At 50.1% G+C, this 12,648-nt stretch overlaps 1 protein-coding gene across 5 annotated transcripts in view; it reads right to left on the bottom strand.

The window, feature by feature from the left end:
• Window positions 1-12,648, bottom strand: part of ACTN4 (actinin alpha 4) — a 79,868-nt gene that overhangs the window by 11,007 nt on the left and 56,213 nt on the right. For all 5 annotated transcript variants that reach the window (XM_063311944.1, XM_063311946.1, XM_063311945.1 and 2 more), the window contains exons 9-14: window positions 10,916-11,008; window positions 9,594-9,824; window positions 8,876-9,023; window positions 4,895-5,045; window positions 1,839-1,947; window positions 1,609-1,749 (exon numbers count right to left, since the gene is read on the bottom strand). In XM_063311944.1, the coding sequence (XP_063168014.1) occupies window positions 1,609-1,749; window positions 1,839-1,947; window positions 4,895-5,045; window positions 8,876-9,023; window positions 9,594-9,824; window positions 10,916-11,008 (873 nt within the window). The remainder of the gene's footprint in view (window positions 1-1,608; window positions 1,750-1,838; window positions 1,948-4,894; window positions 5,046-8,875; window positions 9,024-9,593; window positions 9,825-10,915; window positions 11,009-12,648) is intronic.

Genomic DNA, 12,648 nt, shown 5'->3' with positions numbered 1-12,648 from the left:
GAAAAGGCAGAGGAACTAGGGACCAAATTGCCAATATCCGTTGGATAATGGAAAAGGCCAGGGGGTTTCAGAAAAACATCTATTTCTGTTTTATTGACTATTCTAAAGCCTTTGACTGTGTGGACCATAACAAATTGTGGCAAGTTCTTAGTGGTATGGGGATACCAAGTCATCTTGTCTGCCTCCTGAAGAATCTGTGTAACGACCAAGTAGCAACAGTAAGAACAGACCACGGAACAACGGACTGGTTTAAGATTGGGAAAGGAGTACGGCAGGGCTGTATACTCTCACCCTACATTCAACTTGTACGCAGAACACATCATGCGACATGCTGGGCTTGATGAATCCAAGGCTGGGGTTAAAATCGCTGGAAGAAACATTAACAATCTCAGATATGCAGATGATACCACTTTGATGGCTGAAAGCGAAGAGGAACTGAGGAGCCTTGTGATGAAGGTGAAAGAAGAAAGTGCAAAAGCTGGCTTGCAGCTAAACCTCAAAAAAACCAAGATTATGGCAACCAGCTTGATTGATAACTGGCAAATAGAGGGAGAAAATGTAGAAGCAGTGAAAGACTTTGTATTTCTAGGTGCGAAGATTACTGCAGATGCTGACTGCAGTCAGGAAATCAGAAGATGCTTAATCCTTGGAAGAAGAGCAATGACAAATCTCGATAAAATAGTTAAGAGCAGAGACATCACACTGACAACAAAGGTCCTCATAGTTAAAGCAATGGTGTTCCCTGTGGTAACATATGGCTGCGAGAGCTGGACCATAAGGAAGGCTGAGAGAAGGAAGATCGATGCTTTTGAACTGTGGTGTTGGAGGAGAATGCTGAGAGTGCCTTGGACTGCAAGAAGATCAAACCAGTCCATCCTCCAGGAAATAAAGCCAGACTGCTCCCTTGAGGGAACGATATTAAAGGCAAAACTGAAATACTCTGGTCACATAATGAGAAGACAGGACACCCTGGAGAAGGTGCTGATGCTAGGGAGAGTGGAGGGCAAAAGGAAGAGGGGCCGACCAAGGGCAAGGTGGACGGATGGTATTCTAGAGGTGACGGACTCGTCCCTGGGGGAGCTGGGGGTGTCGATGACCGACAGGAAGCTCTGGCGTGGGCTGGTCCATGAAGTCACGAAGAGTCGGAAGCGACTAAACGAATAAACAACAACAACACCCTCTTTGAAGGGCACCAGCTTCTATTCTGGCATTTTCTGGTTCTGTAGCCTCTACCTTCAAAGAACCTGACGCTCATACACTTGAGGCCTTTCAATTAAAAAAAACCCCAAAATACGTAACTGCCTTCCTCCAGCCCCCTTGTGAAAACGCATAACATAATCTAACTTGTTTTAACACGTTGCTTTTAACCTTTGCAAGTTCTCCCTCAGAGCCAGGCCCTGGATCTGATGCAGCAAATTATGGCAGATTTTTAATTTTAAGAAACTAGGCCAGAAATCCACTGGATCAGACGGCAGACTTAGCCTTGTGGGCTGTTTTCCCCTAAGCACGGCTTATCCCCGCTCTCTCTTGCATCAGCTGAAGCTAAGGTAGGTACTTCCAGATTCTTTCAGCCGAGAGGACGGGAGGACCTGTGGGCCGGCCACGTACCTCTATCTCCTCTATGGTGTGGACAATAAACATGTCCTGCAGGTCCTCCATTGCACTCTCCATCCAGTTGTTGAAAGGTGCTGCTCGCTTGGCATATTCCAGGTGGAGCTGGTCGATGGTCTCCAGTTGCTTCTCTGTTTTCTTGGAAAAGAGATGGGCACAATGATTAGGCCTCCTCCCTCAGCACCCCCCTCTCGCCCCCTCCGACGGCGGGGCACGTTTCAGCTCACCTCCAGCGCTTCCCTCCGTGTGTGGGTCAGAGACCCCAGGGAGTCCCACTGGTCACAGATCTTTTGGCACCGGGCGTTGACACTGGGGGAGTCGTAATAATCCAGCTCGCTGTGGGGCAGAGAAAAGGGATGGCATGGGGGGGTGGCTGGTAACCAGGAAACAGTTCTCTTGTGGGGCCATAATGTATAAATTTAATAATAATAAAAAAATAAAATAAATAATCCCCTCTCTACAGAGTCCCCATACCAAAAACGGACCAACTTGTTGTTACTTGTTTATTCGTTTAGTCGCTTCCGACTCTTCGTGACCTCATGGACCAGCCCACGCCAGAGCTTCCTGTCAGTCGTCAACACCACCAGCTCCCCCAGGGACGAGTCCGTCACCTCTAGAATGTCATCCGTCCACCTTGCCCTTGGTCGGCCCCTCTTCCTTTTGCCCTCCACTCTCCCCAGCATCAGCATCTCCTCCAGGGTGTCCTGTCTTCTCATTGTGTGGCCAAAGTATTTCAGTTTTTTATGTAAATGCACAAAATGTTTTTTTTAATCGTGAATGGTCCAACTGTGCATTATGTTACTGTAAACCACTGAGAATCTAGCTAATCTGACAGCATATAAATTAAATAAGTAACCAAATAAATGTGCAAACATCTTTTTTTAATCCGTTTGTGTCTGATTCTCAGAGACTGCCTGGACAAATCCCTTGGCAAGGTTTTTCGGAAGTGGTTTGCCATTACCTCCTTCCTGGGGCTGAGAGAGAGTGGCTGGCCCAAGGTCACCCAGCTGGCTTCTGTGCCTAGGCAGGACCAGAACTCACCATCTCCCAGTTTCTAGCTCAGCACCTTAACCATGACCCCAAACTGGCTCGCCAACAAATACCCGTGCAAATGTCTTAGGTGCCCTCTTTTTTCCCCACTGCTGTTTACAGCTTTCTCCCGTGTTTGGGCACAGGAGGGCAGCAGCCCCCTGGTGCTGCTCATCACCCTAAGCCACTTCTGAATGCAGTGCTGTGGAGGGCACACTGGCCTCTAATACTGCATGATGCTCCTTACAGACCTTTTGCATGAAACGGGACAAATACACTTAGGATTTGTGGTTTTGACAATCAGGAAAAAAAAACCCTGAAAAAAGGTGAGCTTTCTTTTTGTAATCACAGAGTAAGAGCTGATTTTGTAACTGCAGTTATATTTGCTGTAGACGAAATTGGAAGCCTGCCTGCCTGCCTGCCTGCCTTCCTAGATTGTGTTAGTTTTTATGTTCTTTGTAAAACTGTCAATAAAATTTATATTAAAAAAACAAAACACTGCATGATGCTCTAAGGAAAAGAAAGGGAAGTGCATCAAGTTGTTGGCCAAACCAAACAACTCCGGAGAAATCTGGAGCAGGGGTGGGGGGTGGGGTGGGGAACACGGGAATATGAGAAGTCAAACAAGAGGGTACCTGGTGGGAAACAGGGCCTCTGCCCCAGAACTGTGACTAGCCTCCATTCCCAATAATTTCTCCAATGGCAGAGAGAGGATGAAAGCATCTCCCTCCCTCCCACCTTCAAAACCTTGGCAAGCAGTGGCTTGGGATGCGCATGTGTGTGTTTATACAGAGAGGTGCAGGGGTGTGCATTTTCTCCATGAAGTCATGCTTCAGGCCACACGCATCAGGGTGTCCGAGCGCTCGGCCATTCCCAGCCCCACAAATAAGGACCTCCATTCAGGGCAAGCTCGGCTCTCACCCCCGTGTGTACGAATGGCGTGTGAGTTTATCCGAGCTGCGGGAGGGAGGAGTGGGGGGGAGGAGTGTGCTGCACGCTCTTACAAAAACGGCATTCTAGTGACACACAAAGGGAGGAGGGGTGGAGAACAATGGGGGTACTGTGTAACATGGGGCGGGGTGAACACAGGGGGGAAGAAAACGCCCTTTGAGGAACTTATTTCAAAAAGAGAGGGGTGATCCTGGCTGACTCCAGGCAGGAGCCAAGGAGGCTTTTGGAAATGGATCTCAGATGACAGACTGGGGGGCGTGGGGGGTGGACTGCTATTTTGAACTTGCCAAAAATACCTTACAACGTCTCTTTGTGTCTTGCTGCCAGACTGTCCAAATCACACACAGAGGTTGGCAGAGCAACCTTTTAAAAGGCTTGGAGACTGCCAGCGCTGTTTTTTTTAACAGGATGCAGGGGAATTTTACAGCTTCAAGAGCTCCAGAGCAAGGAATGGGATTTTACAGCCAAGTTGAGAGGCCTGGTTCAGGAGGAACCAGAAGGAACTGGGACTCTGGAGGAGAGGAGGAGGAGGAGAAAAGGAACAGGGTCCCTTCGCCAGAGCTCAGATTTGCTACGAGGTTTTCTCCACATTACGGAGAGCTGCGCGTGGAAGGCTCGTTCGGCCTGCAATTTGAAAAGTGTGGATTTTAATGCTGGGGATGGTTTGTATTATTAGCAGGACTGGGGTCAGTCCTTTGAGAAGACCATCACGTTGGGAAAGGGGGAAGGAAAGAGGAGGAGGACAAACAGCAGCAAAGACAAACTCCACGGGGCACTGTTGAAAGAGCTGAAGGGCAGGGTGGGGACAGATCATCCTGGAAAAGGTCTGTGTGTGTGGTCGTTAAGAGTCAGTCTTGACTTGATGGCAGATAATGGATCGATCTGGGTGCAGTGGAAGAAAAACCCAGCCTATCAGGGGGAAAGGTTCAGCTCAGTATGAAGATTTATTTTCCCTAAGCAGCAAGGGCTGCAGTTGTTTCTTACTATCAGGATGCATCCAACTAAGTAAATCCCCTTTCATCTCAGCCATCAGCATCTAGGAAAAGCTTGGTCTTGGTCATTGCATGGCTGGGGAATTCTGGGAGTTGAAGTCCGCCTATCTTAAAGTTGCCAAGGTTGAGAACCCCTGCTCCAGAAGTCTCTCCTATTGTTTGGCTCAACCTGTTTCCTGTCCCGGTGCCCTGCTGCTTCCACAGCCTGGCCACCTTTGGAGCAGGAGGAAGCCCTGGACCCATTTGCATAACAACCCCCCCCACAAAAAAGAGGGAAGTCTGGGGAAACAATGCAGAAAAGCCTTGCATACTTGAGCTCCTGAGCGATGGCTGCGATCTGCTCCACGCGGTCTTGGTGAGCTGCCAGGTCGCTCTCAAACGCCTCGTGCTTCCGGATCAGGGCTTTGATATCAGACAGCGTGGCTGTCTCGTAGTCCTTTTGCTTCAACATGGCCTCTTTCCCTGAGGGGTCGAAAACAGGCTCATCAGAGGTTGGGGACAGAAGGGACCGAGCGCCCATCGTTTGAGGCAGGAATGCTAACCAGGTAACAGGTAAGCAGTTCCAGTATTTGGGATTTCCCCCCTTTTGGCAAGGGCAGACTTCCAGTGCAGCTGATCGGTTGGGCCCCAACGGAGCCTGAGGCTAGCTCAGGTCCTGGGTGCAGCATTCTCAGGACCTCCCAGGATTCCTGAGGGATGTGGACCTGCTCAACAGCTACTCTGGAATGAGCAGCCCTCACTGGATGCAAGGAGGGCATTTTGGCCATCCTCTATTTGTGCAGGGAACTGGGGGAATGCAAGCAGCGGTGGGGCCTGGATGCACATCTACAGGTAGTCCTCACTTAACAACTGTTTGTTTAGTGACGGTTTGGACTTATGACAGTGCTGGAAAAAAAAACCCAACTTACAACCGGTCCTCACACTTATGGCTGCCACAGCGCCGCCCCCCCCCCAATCACACGATCACGATTTTGACGCTCGGCAACCAGTTTGCATTTATGACTGTTGCGGGGTCCCATGGTTATGTGATCACCATTTTCAACCCACCCAGCCAGCTTCTGGCAAGCAAAATCAATGGGGAACAGCTTCACAACCACGAGGTTCGCTTAAGGACTGCAGTGATTCACTTAACAACCACAGCAAGAAAGGTCGTAAAATCAGGATGGATTATCTTATTGACTGCTTTGCTTAGCAACCAAAATTCTGGTCCCAATTGGGGTCGTTAAGCGAGGACTACCTGTATTGCCTGGGCCTTGGCTCCCCTGCTGGTTGTGATTTTCTCGCTACTGACATAACTCCCCACCCCCACACTTATTTCCCTTCAGCCGAGGGCCTAGCGAGCCCCTTCTGCTAGCGAACCTCCATATTGCTGGGGTTTCTGCACTAATTCAAAAGCTATTTGGGTCATGAGGCAAAAAGCTGCCAGAGTTTTGAAAACACCCCTCTGTTCCAATCAGCTGTTCCCTGGGACACGCTCAGCTTGGAAAATTTGGTCTTGGCTGCCGGCCAGGAAAGGTCCAGACAAGTGAAAAGCTCCCATGGTACAGCGGGGGACGGCAGTCTCAGGCAGGCTGCATGCAAATTTAGACCAGAGACCCCTCCCTGTTGCCCTGAGAGAGGCTGGGGCGAGTCCTTGACCCCTCAACACTGGAGATCCTGCAAAGCAGGGATCCCCTTTCTTATGCCCCAAATCAGTGATGTCACTCCACAGCAAGGAGGGATTGTGATTTCTGGAGTAATCCTGGGCAACTCTCACAAGTTAGTGGGGAAACCTAGAAGCCCCCAATACTGGCCAGAAACAGACCTAGATGATGGTGGAGCCTTTAAAGCAGTGTTCCTCAACCGTGGCAACTCTAAGTTCTGTGGATTTAAATTCCCTGCTGGCTGGGGAATTCTGGGAGCTGAAGTCCACAGAGCTTGAAGTTGCCAAGGTTGAGAAACACTGCTTTAAAGAGAGCATTAACCTGTGCCATCTGCAGGAGCAAAGGGCCTGCCTCCCATTTTAACTCTGCAAAATGCATCAACGTGGCCCGAAGCGTGCAAACAAAACCAGATACAAGCCTGAGCTGGGCTGCCGTGCAGTCAAGGAGGCCATTAAAAACAGAGTTGGGGCCCTTCCCAAACCGCCTGTCAACTTTCATCCACAGTCCAGGCAGAATCTGAGCAGTTGGCACTTCCAGCATCAAAATGAGCCCCCCACCCCCCTTCTCCCCCCCCACAACGGAGCTGCTCAAAGACATCCTCTGACTTCCATGGCAACTGCCTAGATTGATGGATGAAATCACAGAGGGAGGAGGGTGGCGGGCTGTTCTCTCTTGTTGTTAAACAAAAAAGAAATTGGTTTCTCTCTAGACAGCGTCCAACAGGAAGCTGCAAGGAGGCTGATAATGTTTTCCCCACCCTGGGCTGTGCTAAGAATAGGGCTGGTGACAAAGGAAGGTAAACAACTTCAACACGTTGTGGGTCCTGGGGTGGCCGCTGACATCACTGCTGGCTTCAACGAGAGGCTGGGTGGCTTCACAGACTGCCAGGCCAAGGAGTTCCTCGGGTCTGCAGATGTCTGGAGGGAGAACTTTCTCAAATTTGCGGAAACATACGAAGTACCCCCAGAAGTCTCCTTTTCCCGGGGGATTCGATTAGCCAGAGGAAGACCACCCAAGCAGTGGATGGGCTGGGTCAGTCCTCAAATTTCTTGGCTCTGAAGTCTCACTCCGGCTCCAGCGGGCAGATCTCGGGGGTCAGGCTGAAGAGGGGACCTGAAGTCTGTCAACTCTGGAATTCAGCCAGAATGGAATGCCGAGGTTCCTCCTCCAGCACAGACGAAGCACCAAAGTCTTTGGAGCTGGAAGCCTGGAGGTGGCCGATGCGCCGAGCCAAACCACAGCATCTTTCTGCCTCCGAGTGACTGGCACTGGGCAGCCCCGTGCAGATGCCAGGGCTGGGCAAGCAGCTGTTCCCTCACCAGCCTGACTCTGGGCAAGGCAAGCATTATGGGTCCACCTGCTACACCCACTGAATTTCACACCCATACAAAGGCCAAATGATGCCTCCCTCATCACATTCTTCTGGGAACCGTATTTCTTGGGGGGTGGGGGGCAGAGATACAGAATTTTTTTACAGAACGAAACACGCAGCTGCCATTTTGACAGGTTTGGTGCCAGCTCCATGACCTAAGATGGGCAGAGAGAAGCTTGAAGCAAGGCGCAGGGACATTTTGGAGAAGCCCCATCTTCAGTGTGAAAGGAGATGAGACTGTCTGGCACACGCAGCCACCAACCCAGCCAGAAGGCAACCTGGGCCCTCCCAGCCCTGGAGAACATGAAGAAGGTGGCCAGCACCGTTTCGAATTCCCACGGATGCTTTTAGCAGTCCGTGCCAGGCAAAGAGGACTGTGCTGTGTAAAAACATTATCCTCTATTACCAGGGTTCTTAAGCAGGGGCCCATGGATCCCTTCTGGGGGTCTGTGGATAGCTTTTAGGGGGTCTGTGAACTTGGATGGGGAAAAAAAATGACCCCTTGATTTTCCCTACCTTCTAACTGAAATTTAGCTTTTCACTGAGTAGCGAAGAGAAGCAATTAAGTAATAATGAAGAGAGTCCACTGGAGTCGGGCGGCCAATAAATTTAAATAAATAAATGAACGGGTAGCTGCTCTATTGCAAAAAACCCCGTTCCTGGATTGGCCTATTCAAGCGGCGAAAGGACAGGACAGATTGCTGGGGAACAGGAAAAACAATGCCCACGTTTCTATGTTCTGCTGTGAGAGCTCCAGGTTCAGCTCCAGGTTCAAATCTTGCCACAATCAGCAAATGAGCAGCAGGCTGGGAAAAGCCTGATCTGCTGCTAATACAGGTAGTCCTCGCTTAATGGCCACAATTGGGACCGGAATTTCAGTCACTAAGCAATGCAGTCGTTAAGCAAGGCATCACGCGAGCAGACCTGATTTTACAACCACTTTTACTGTGGCCATTAAGCGAATTGTGGCAGTTGTTAAGCGAATCAATGGCTCCCTATTGAATTGGCTTATTGGAAGCTGGCTGGGAAGGTTGTAAGTCGCAATCATGTGACTGCAGGATACTGCAACTGGTCATAAATGCAAGCTGGTTGCCAAGCACCCCATCGCGATCACACGAGCACAGGGGCAGTGCAACAGTCACAACTTCGAGGACGGGTTGCAAGTAGCTTTTTAGCTCCATCGTATCTTCGAACCATTGTTAAACAAGTGGTCGTTAAGAGAGGACTACCTGTAAGCAAGTTAGCATCTGGGCTTTTCCCACATCCAGCGCCCTCACCTTCGGTCCAGGCCTCATGGATAGACGCCTTCTGCCTGAACTTCAAAGCCAAGTGATCCAACCTCTCGAGCCTCCGGATTTCATTCAGCTGCCACTCTTCGAAACCTTTCTCTGCCTGTTCCAAGTGCTGCCATCCATTGTTGATGTCCTGGGGAGGATTTGGGGTAGGGTGGAGCCAGCAAGCAAAACAAAAAACAAACAAACAACCCCCCCCCCCAAACTCTTAAGCAAGGCACAGAAGACGGTTTACGTGTTTCCCCGTTTTAAGGACTCAACCAGCTGGCCCATCCTGCTTGCTTGAAGACGCCATGCTTAAGGCCTACCTCAGCGTTTTAAGCAGGTAAATGTCTTGCTTCTACAGCTGACCCCAGCCTTATCTTCAACCTGCAGCCTTCCAACTGTGTTAGGGCTTGTTCCCTGCTAGCAAGCAAGCTATTGGCTGCTTTGTCTGTGGATGATGGGGACTGTAGTCTACTAGGGTTATGCAAAACTGTTCTAGACAAGACAATTTCTGGAATCCTGGGTAGGGAGGCTTCTTCTTGTATCAGGCCACGCAATGTGGTCAAAAGGAGCTTTCAGCGAGTGGCTTGGTGGTCCACCACTGTGGCCCCTGGCTGGGGCTAGTCCATGCCTCTGAAGGACCCAGGAATTGTCTTCCTTCTTCCTCCGGCAACTGAAAGCCCAATGGCCCTCCTTGTCTCCAGAGGCACATACTCACCGAAACCATTCTTCCCTCGGAGGGCATGAAGGCTGGCCGGTTGCTGAGTCGCAGCTTGGTCTGCAAGGTGTTGAAGTTGATCTCCAGCTGGCACTTCTCCTGCACCTTGGGAGGCTTGTGGACCCGCCGGTAGTCACGGAAGTCCTCCAGCTTCTGCTGCATCTCCTGCATGGTCTTCTGCGGAACCCGGTCCTCCAGCCAAGGGATGGTGCGCTGAATCCACTCCAGCAGCTGTGGAAGCACACCAGGGAAGCACGGAGGTGAAATACAGCATCAACAACTGACAGTACAGCAACTCATGGACAGAAGTAAAGGCTGGTCGTAAGTCCAGGGCTTGCCACTAAACAGCAGCTTAATCCTGTGGGTTCTAGGAGAAACCTTAACATGGTATTTATGAAAGTTAGGCTTGGCTTCCTAGAAATTCTAAAGTAGAAGGCAACTAGCTACCTTTCAAAGATCTTCTAGCACTTGATGGGCTGAAATGACCTTGGAGGCTCCTGTCCAAATCTAGAATTCCCAAAGGTTGTGAGGATGGGCAAGTGGCCCACTCACTCCAGGATGGATGGGCAGAAGTGACCCAACTAAGTTTCAACATCCATCTGGAGGTCCTTCTCAGCTTTACCATCCATGTCAGGGATTCCAGACGGTTTTCTCTATGGGGGCCTTACTAGCCCTAAGAAGGGTGGGATGGCATGAGACAGCCACACGAGCAGCACCAGTCAAAGACAGCCTTCCCGATACGTATGTCCTAACACGTTTGGAAGGCGCCAGGTTGGGGAAGGCTGGCCAAGACAGACTGCTGGCTGATTTGGCAGCTGTTCGCAAAGCCCAGATATACATTGAAGGGGACGAAGAGAGAGCGAGCAGAAGAGTGGCCAGAAGTCAGGAAGCAGCCATTGTGCACGACAGCACAGAAACAATGCTTGCTTTTGACCATGAGAAGCAAGTATGAGGTTTTATGCTCCCTCTTGGGAGCAAACCCCACATTCAGCAAGTTAAGAGAGACATCAGTGCTAGCTTCCAAGGCCATGAAGACTTTGCAAGCATCTGGGCTTGCTAACCAGCACAACCCGTATGACAGTGGTGTCAATATATTCCTTGGCATACTGTTAGGGGACACATCCTTCAGCATTACATTCAGGCTGAGAAGTGATCAAAGCCCCCTGCAGCTCCCCTCTGATTTCTTAGTGGCCCCCATTACATCCACAGAGGCCTGCTGACAGACAGATTCACACAACTCTTTGCTCGTCACAGGCTTTAAAAGGGTGTCGCTGGGTCCAGCCCCTGCCTGTTGAAAGCAGGGGAGGCCCATCAACACTCACGTCAGAAGCCAGCTTCTCATAATCCTCCATCAGGTGCTCATTCTCCTGGTTGACCGCCAACACTTTGCAAATCCTGTTTGCAGCAGTCTCAGCCTGCAGGGAAAACACAGGGAAAAAGTGGTGACCCAACGGACAGGCGCCCCTCGGTCGGAGGCACAGCGAGAGACCAAAGCTGCAACTGGACCATCACAGGAAGCTGCTGGGCTCCCCCACGGGCAGAGAGAGCGAGCAGATCTAAAGCAAGCAAGGTAAGTTTCAACCCAGCCTGAGGACATTATCTGGAGGCCGGGCAGACCTATCCCCTTCCACAGTCCCCCCGCCCAAGACTTTTGATTTAATGGGACAGCAGCTCCAGCCCACCAGGACTACAGGCCAAATAATGCAAGTAGAGACCATGGCACGCTAAGCATAACGCCAGATCAGATTATCAGAACGACCCTGATTTGATTTGAGCTGCTGGACAACGGAACCAGATGAGAAGGCTCGTCTTTTGCATCTGGCCGATGACACTGGCCCGGTTTGGATCCACAAGATCACGGCTTAAACCAATCTATGCCTGATGCTTATGCTCATGTTCTTTCTCCTTCCATCCGCTGCAACGGAGCCCCTGATTTTGTGATTCTTGATGCCTCGGAGACACGATGGCTACCATGCATGGACTAAAGCTAGCACCTGAAGCCAGCATCAAGCCATGGTTTCAGATGCTGGCTTATCCCAGTACCGATTACCATATGTTTCTAACATTGATGTTAAGGGGAAACAATTGGTTTGCATGAAGATTAAGGACACATGCAAAACCCTCAAGTTATCCTGGCTTCATAAGCCAAGATTTGAACATTTAAAGAAAGCAAACTGGTTTTTTAATCTAGGATTTAGAAAGCACTGCTGGAGCAGTTCAGCTCCAGCTATGGTATTTATTCTACTATCATCTCCTGCAAAGTCTTTCTTCTTTTGTTTCTTCTTTTCTGCCTTTTTGTTCCTTTGTAGGCTACACAAGTTCTCAGTGGCATGGTTTGGGAGCTCCACTTCCCAAAGTCAATCCCACTTCAACGATACTCTACTTGGATGATGGGTCTTCTTCCCCCTCGCGTCCCAATGAGCATAACCTTCCCAGTTGAATAACGATATCCACATTCAAAGCTGGCACAAGTTCAGAAAACACAAGAAAGGACCAAGGAAACCCATTGCAAAACGTTGTAAAAACAATAGGATATAAAAGGCAGGGTTTTTTAAAGGCAGCAGGAGAGGGGCGTTAAAAGGCCTGCTGAAAGAGGAGGGTCATGCGCTGGAGAAGAGCCCCTCCGTAACGCCCACACCTGGCTTACCAGAAAGCAAAGAAGGGGACAAATTACACAGAAGCCATGAAATGGGAAAAGTCAAGAGATCAAGTACCTTGCTAGGAGCAGAAAGAGTCCAAGGGAAGGAGATGGAAGCCAGACATCAACAGAAAGGGTGAAGAGGAGGGTCTATAGAAGGAGTGGAAAGGGAGAGAGCCATGGAAGAAATGAGTTGCCAACAAAATAGGATATTCAAAAGAAAAAAAAGAGAGATCTTTTATTCCCACGAAGAAAATCTCCCTGTCCCGCCACCCCCAGTGGGAATCCACCTACCTACTTAGAGGATGCTTCCCATGCTTGCTTCAGATCAGTGCTTCTCAACCTCAGCAGCTTTAACTCCCAGGCAGCTGAAGTCCACACATCTTCAAGTTGCTGAGGTTGAGAAGCACTGCTTTA

This window comes from Candoia aspera, chromosome 10 (assembly GCF_035149785.1).
Source record: "Candoia aspera isolate rCanAsp1 chromosome 10, rCanAsp1.hap2, whole genome shotgun sequence".
NCBI lineage: Eukaryota > Metazoa > Chordata > Lepidosauria > Squamata > Boidae > Candoia > Candoia aspera.
Note: the sequence above shows the minus strand (reverse complement) of the source record. Positions and strands in the feature narration are given on the sequence as shown.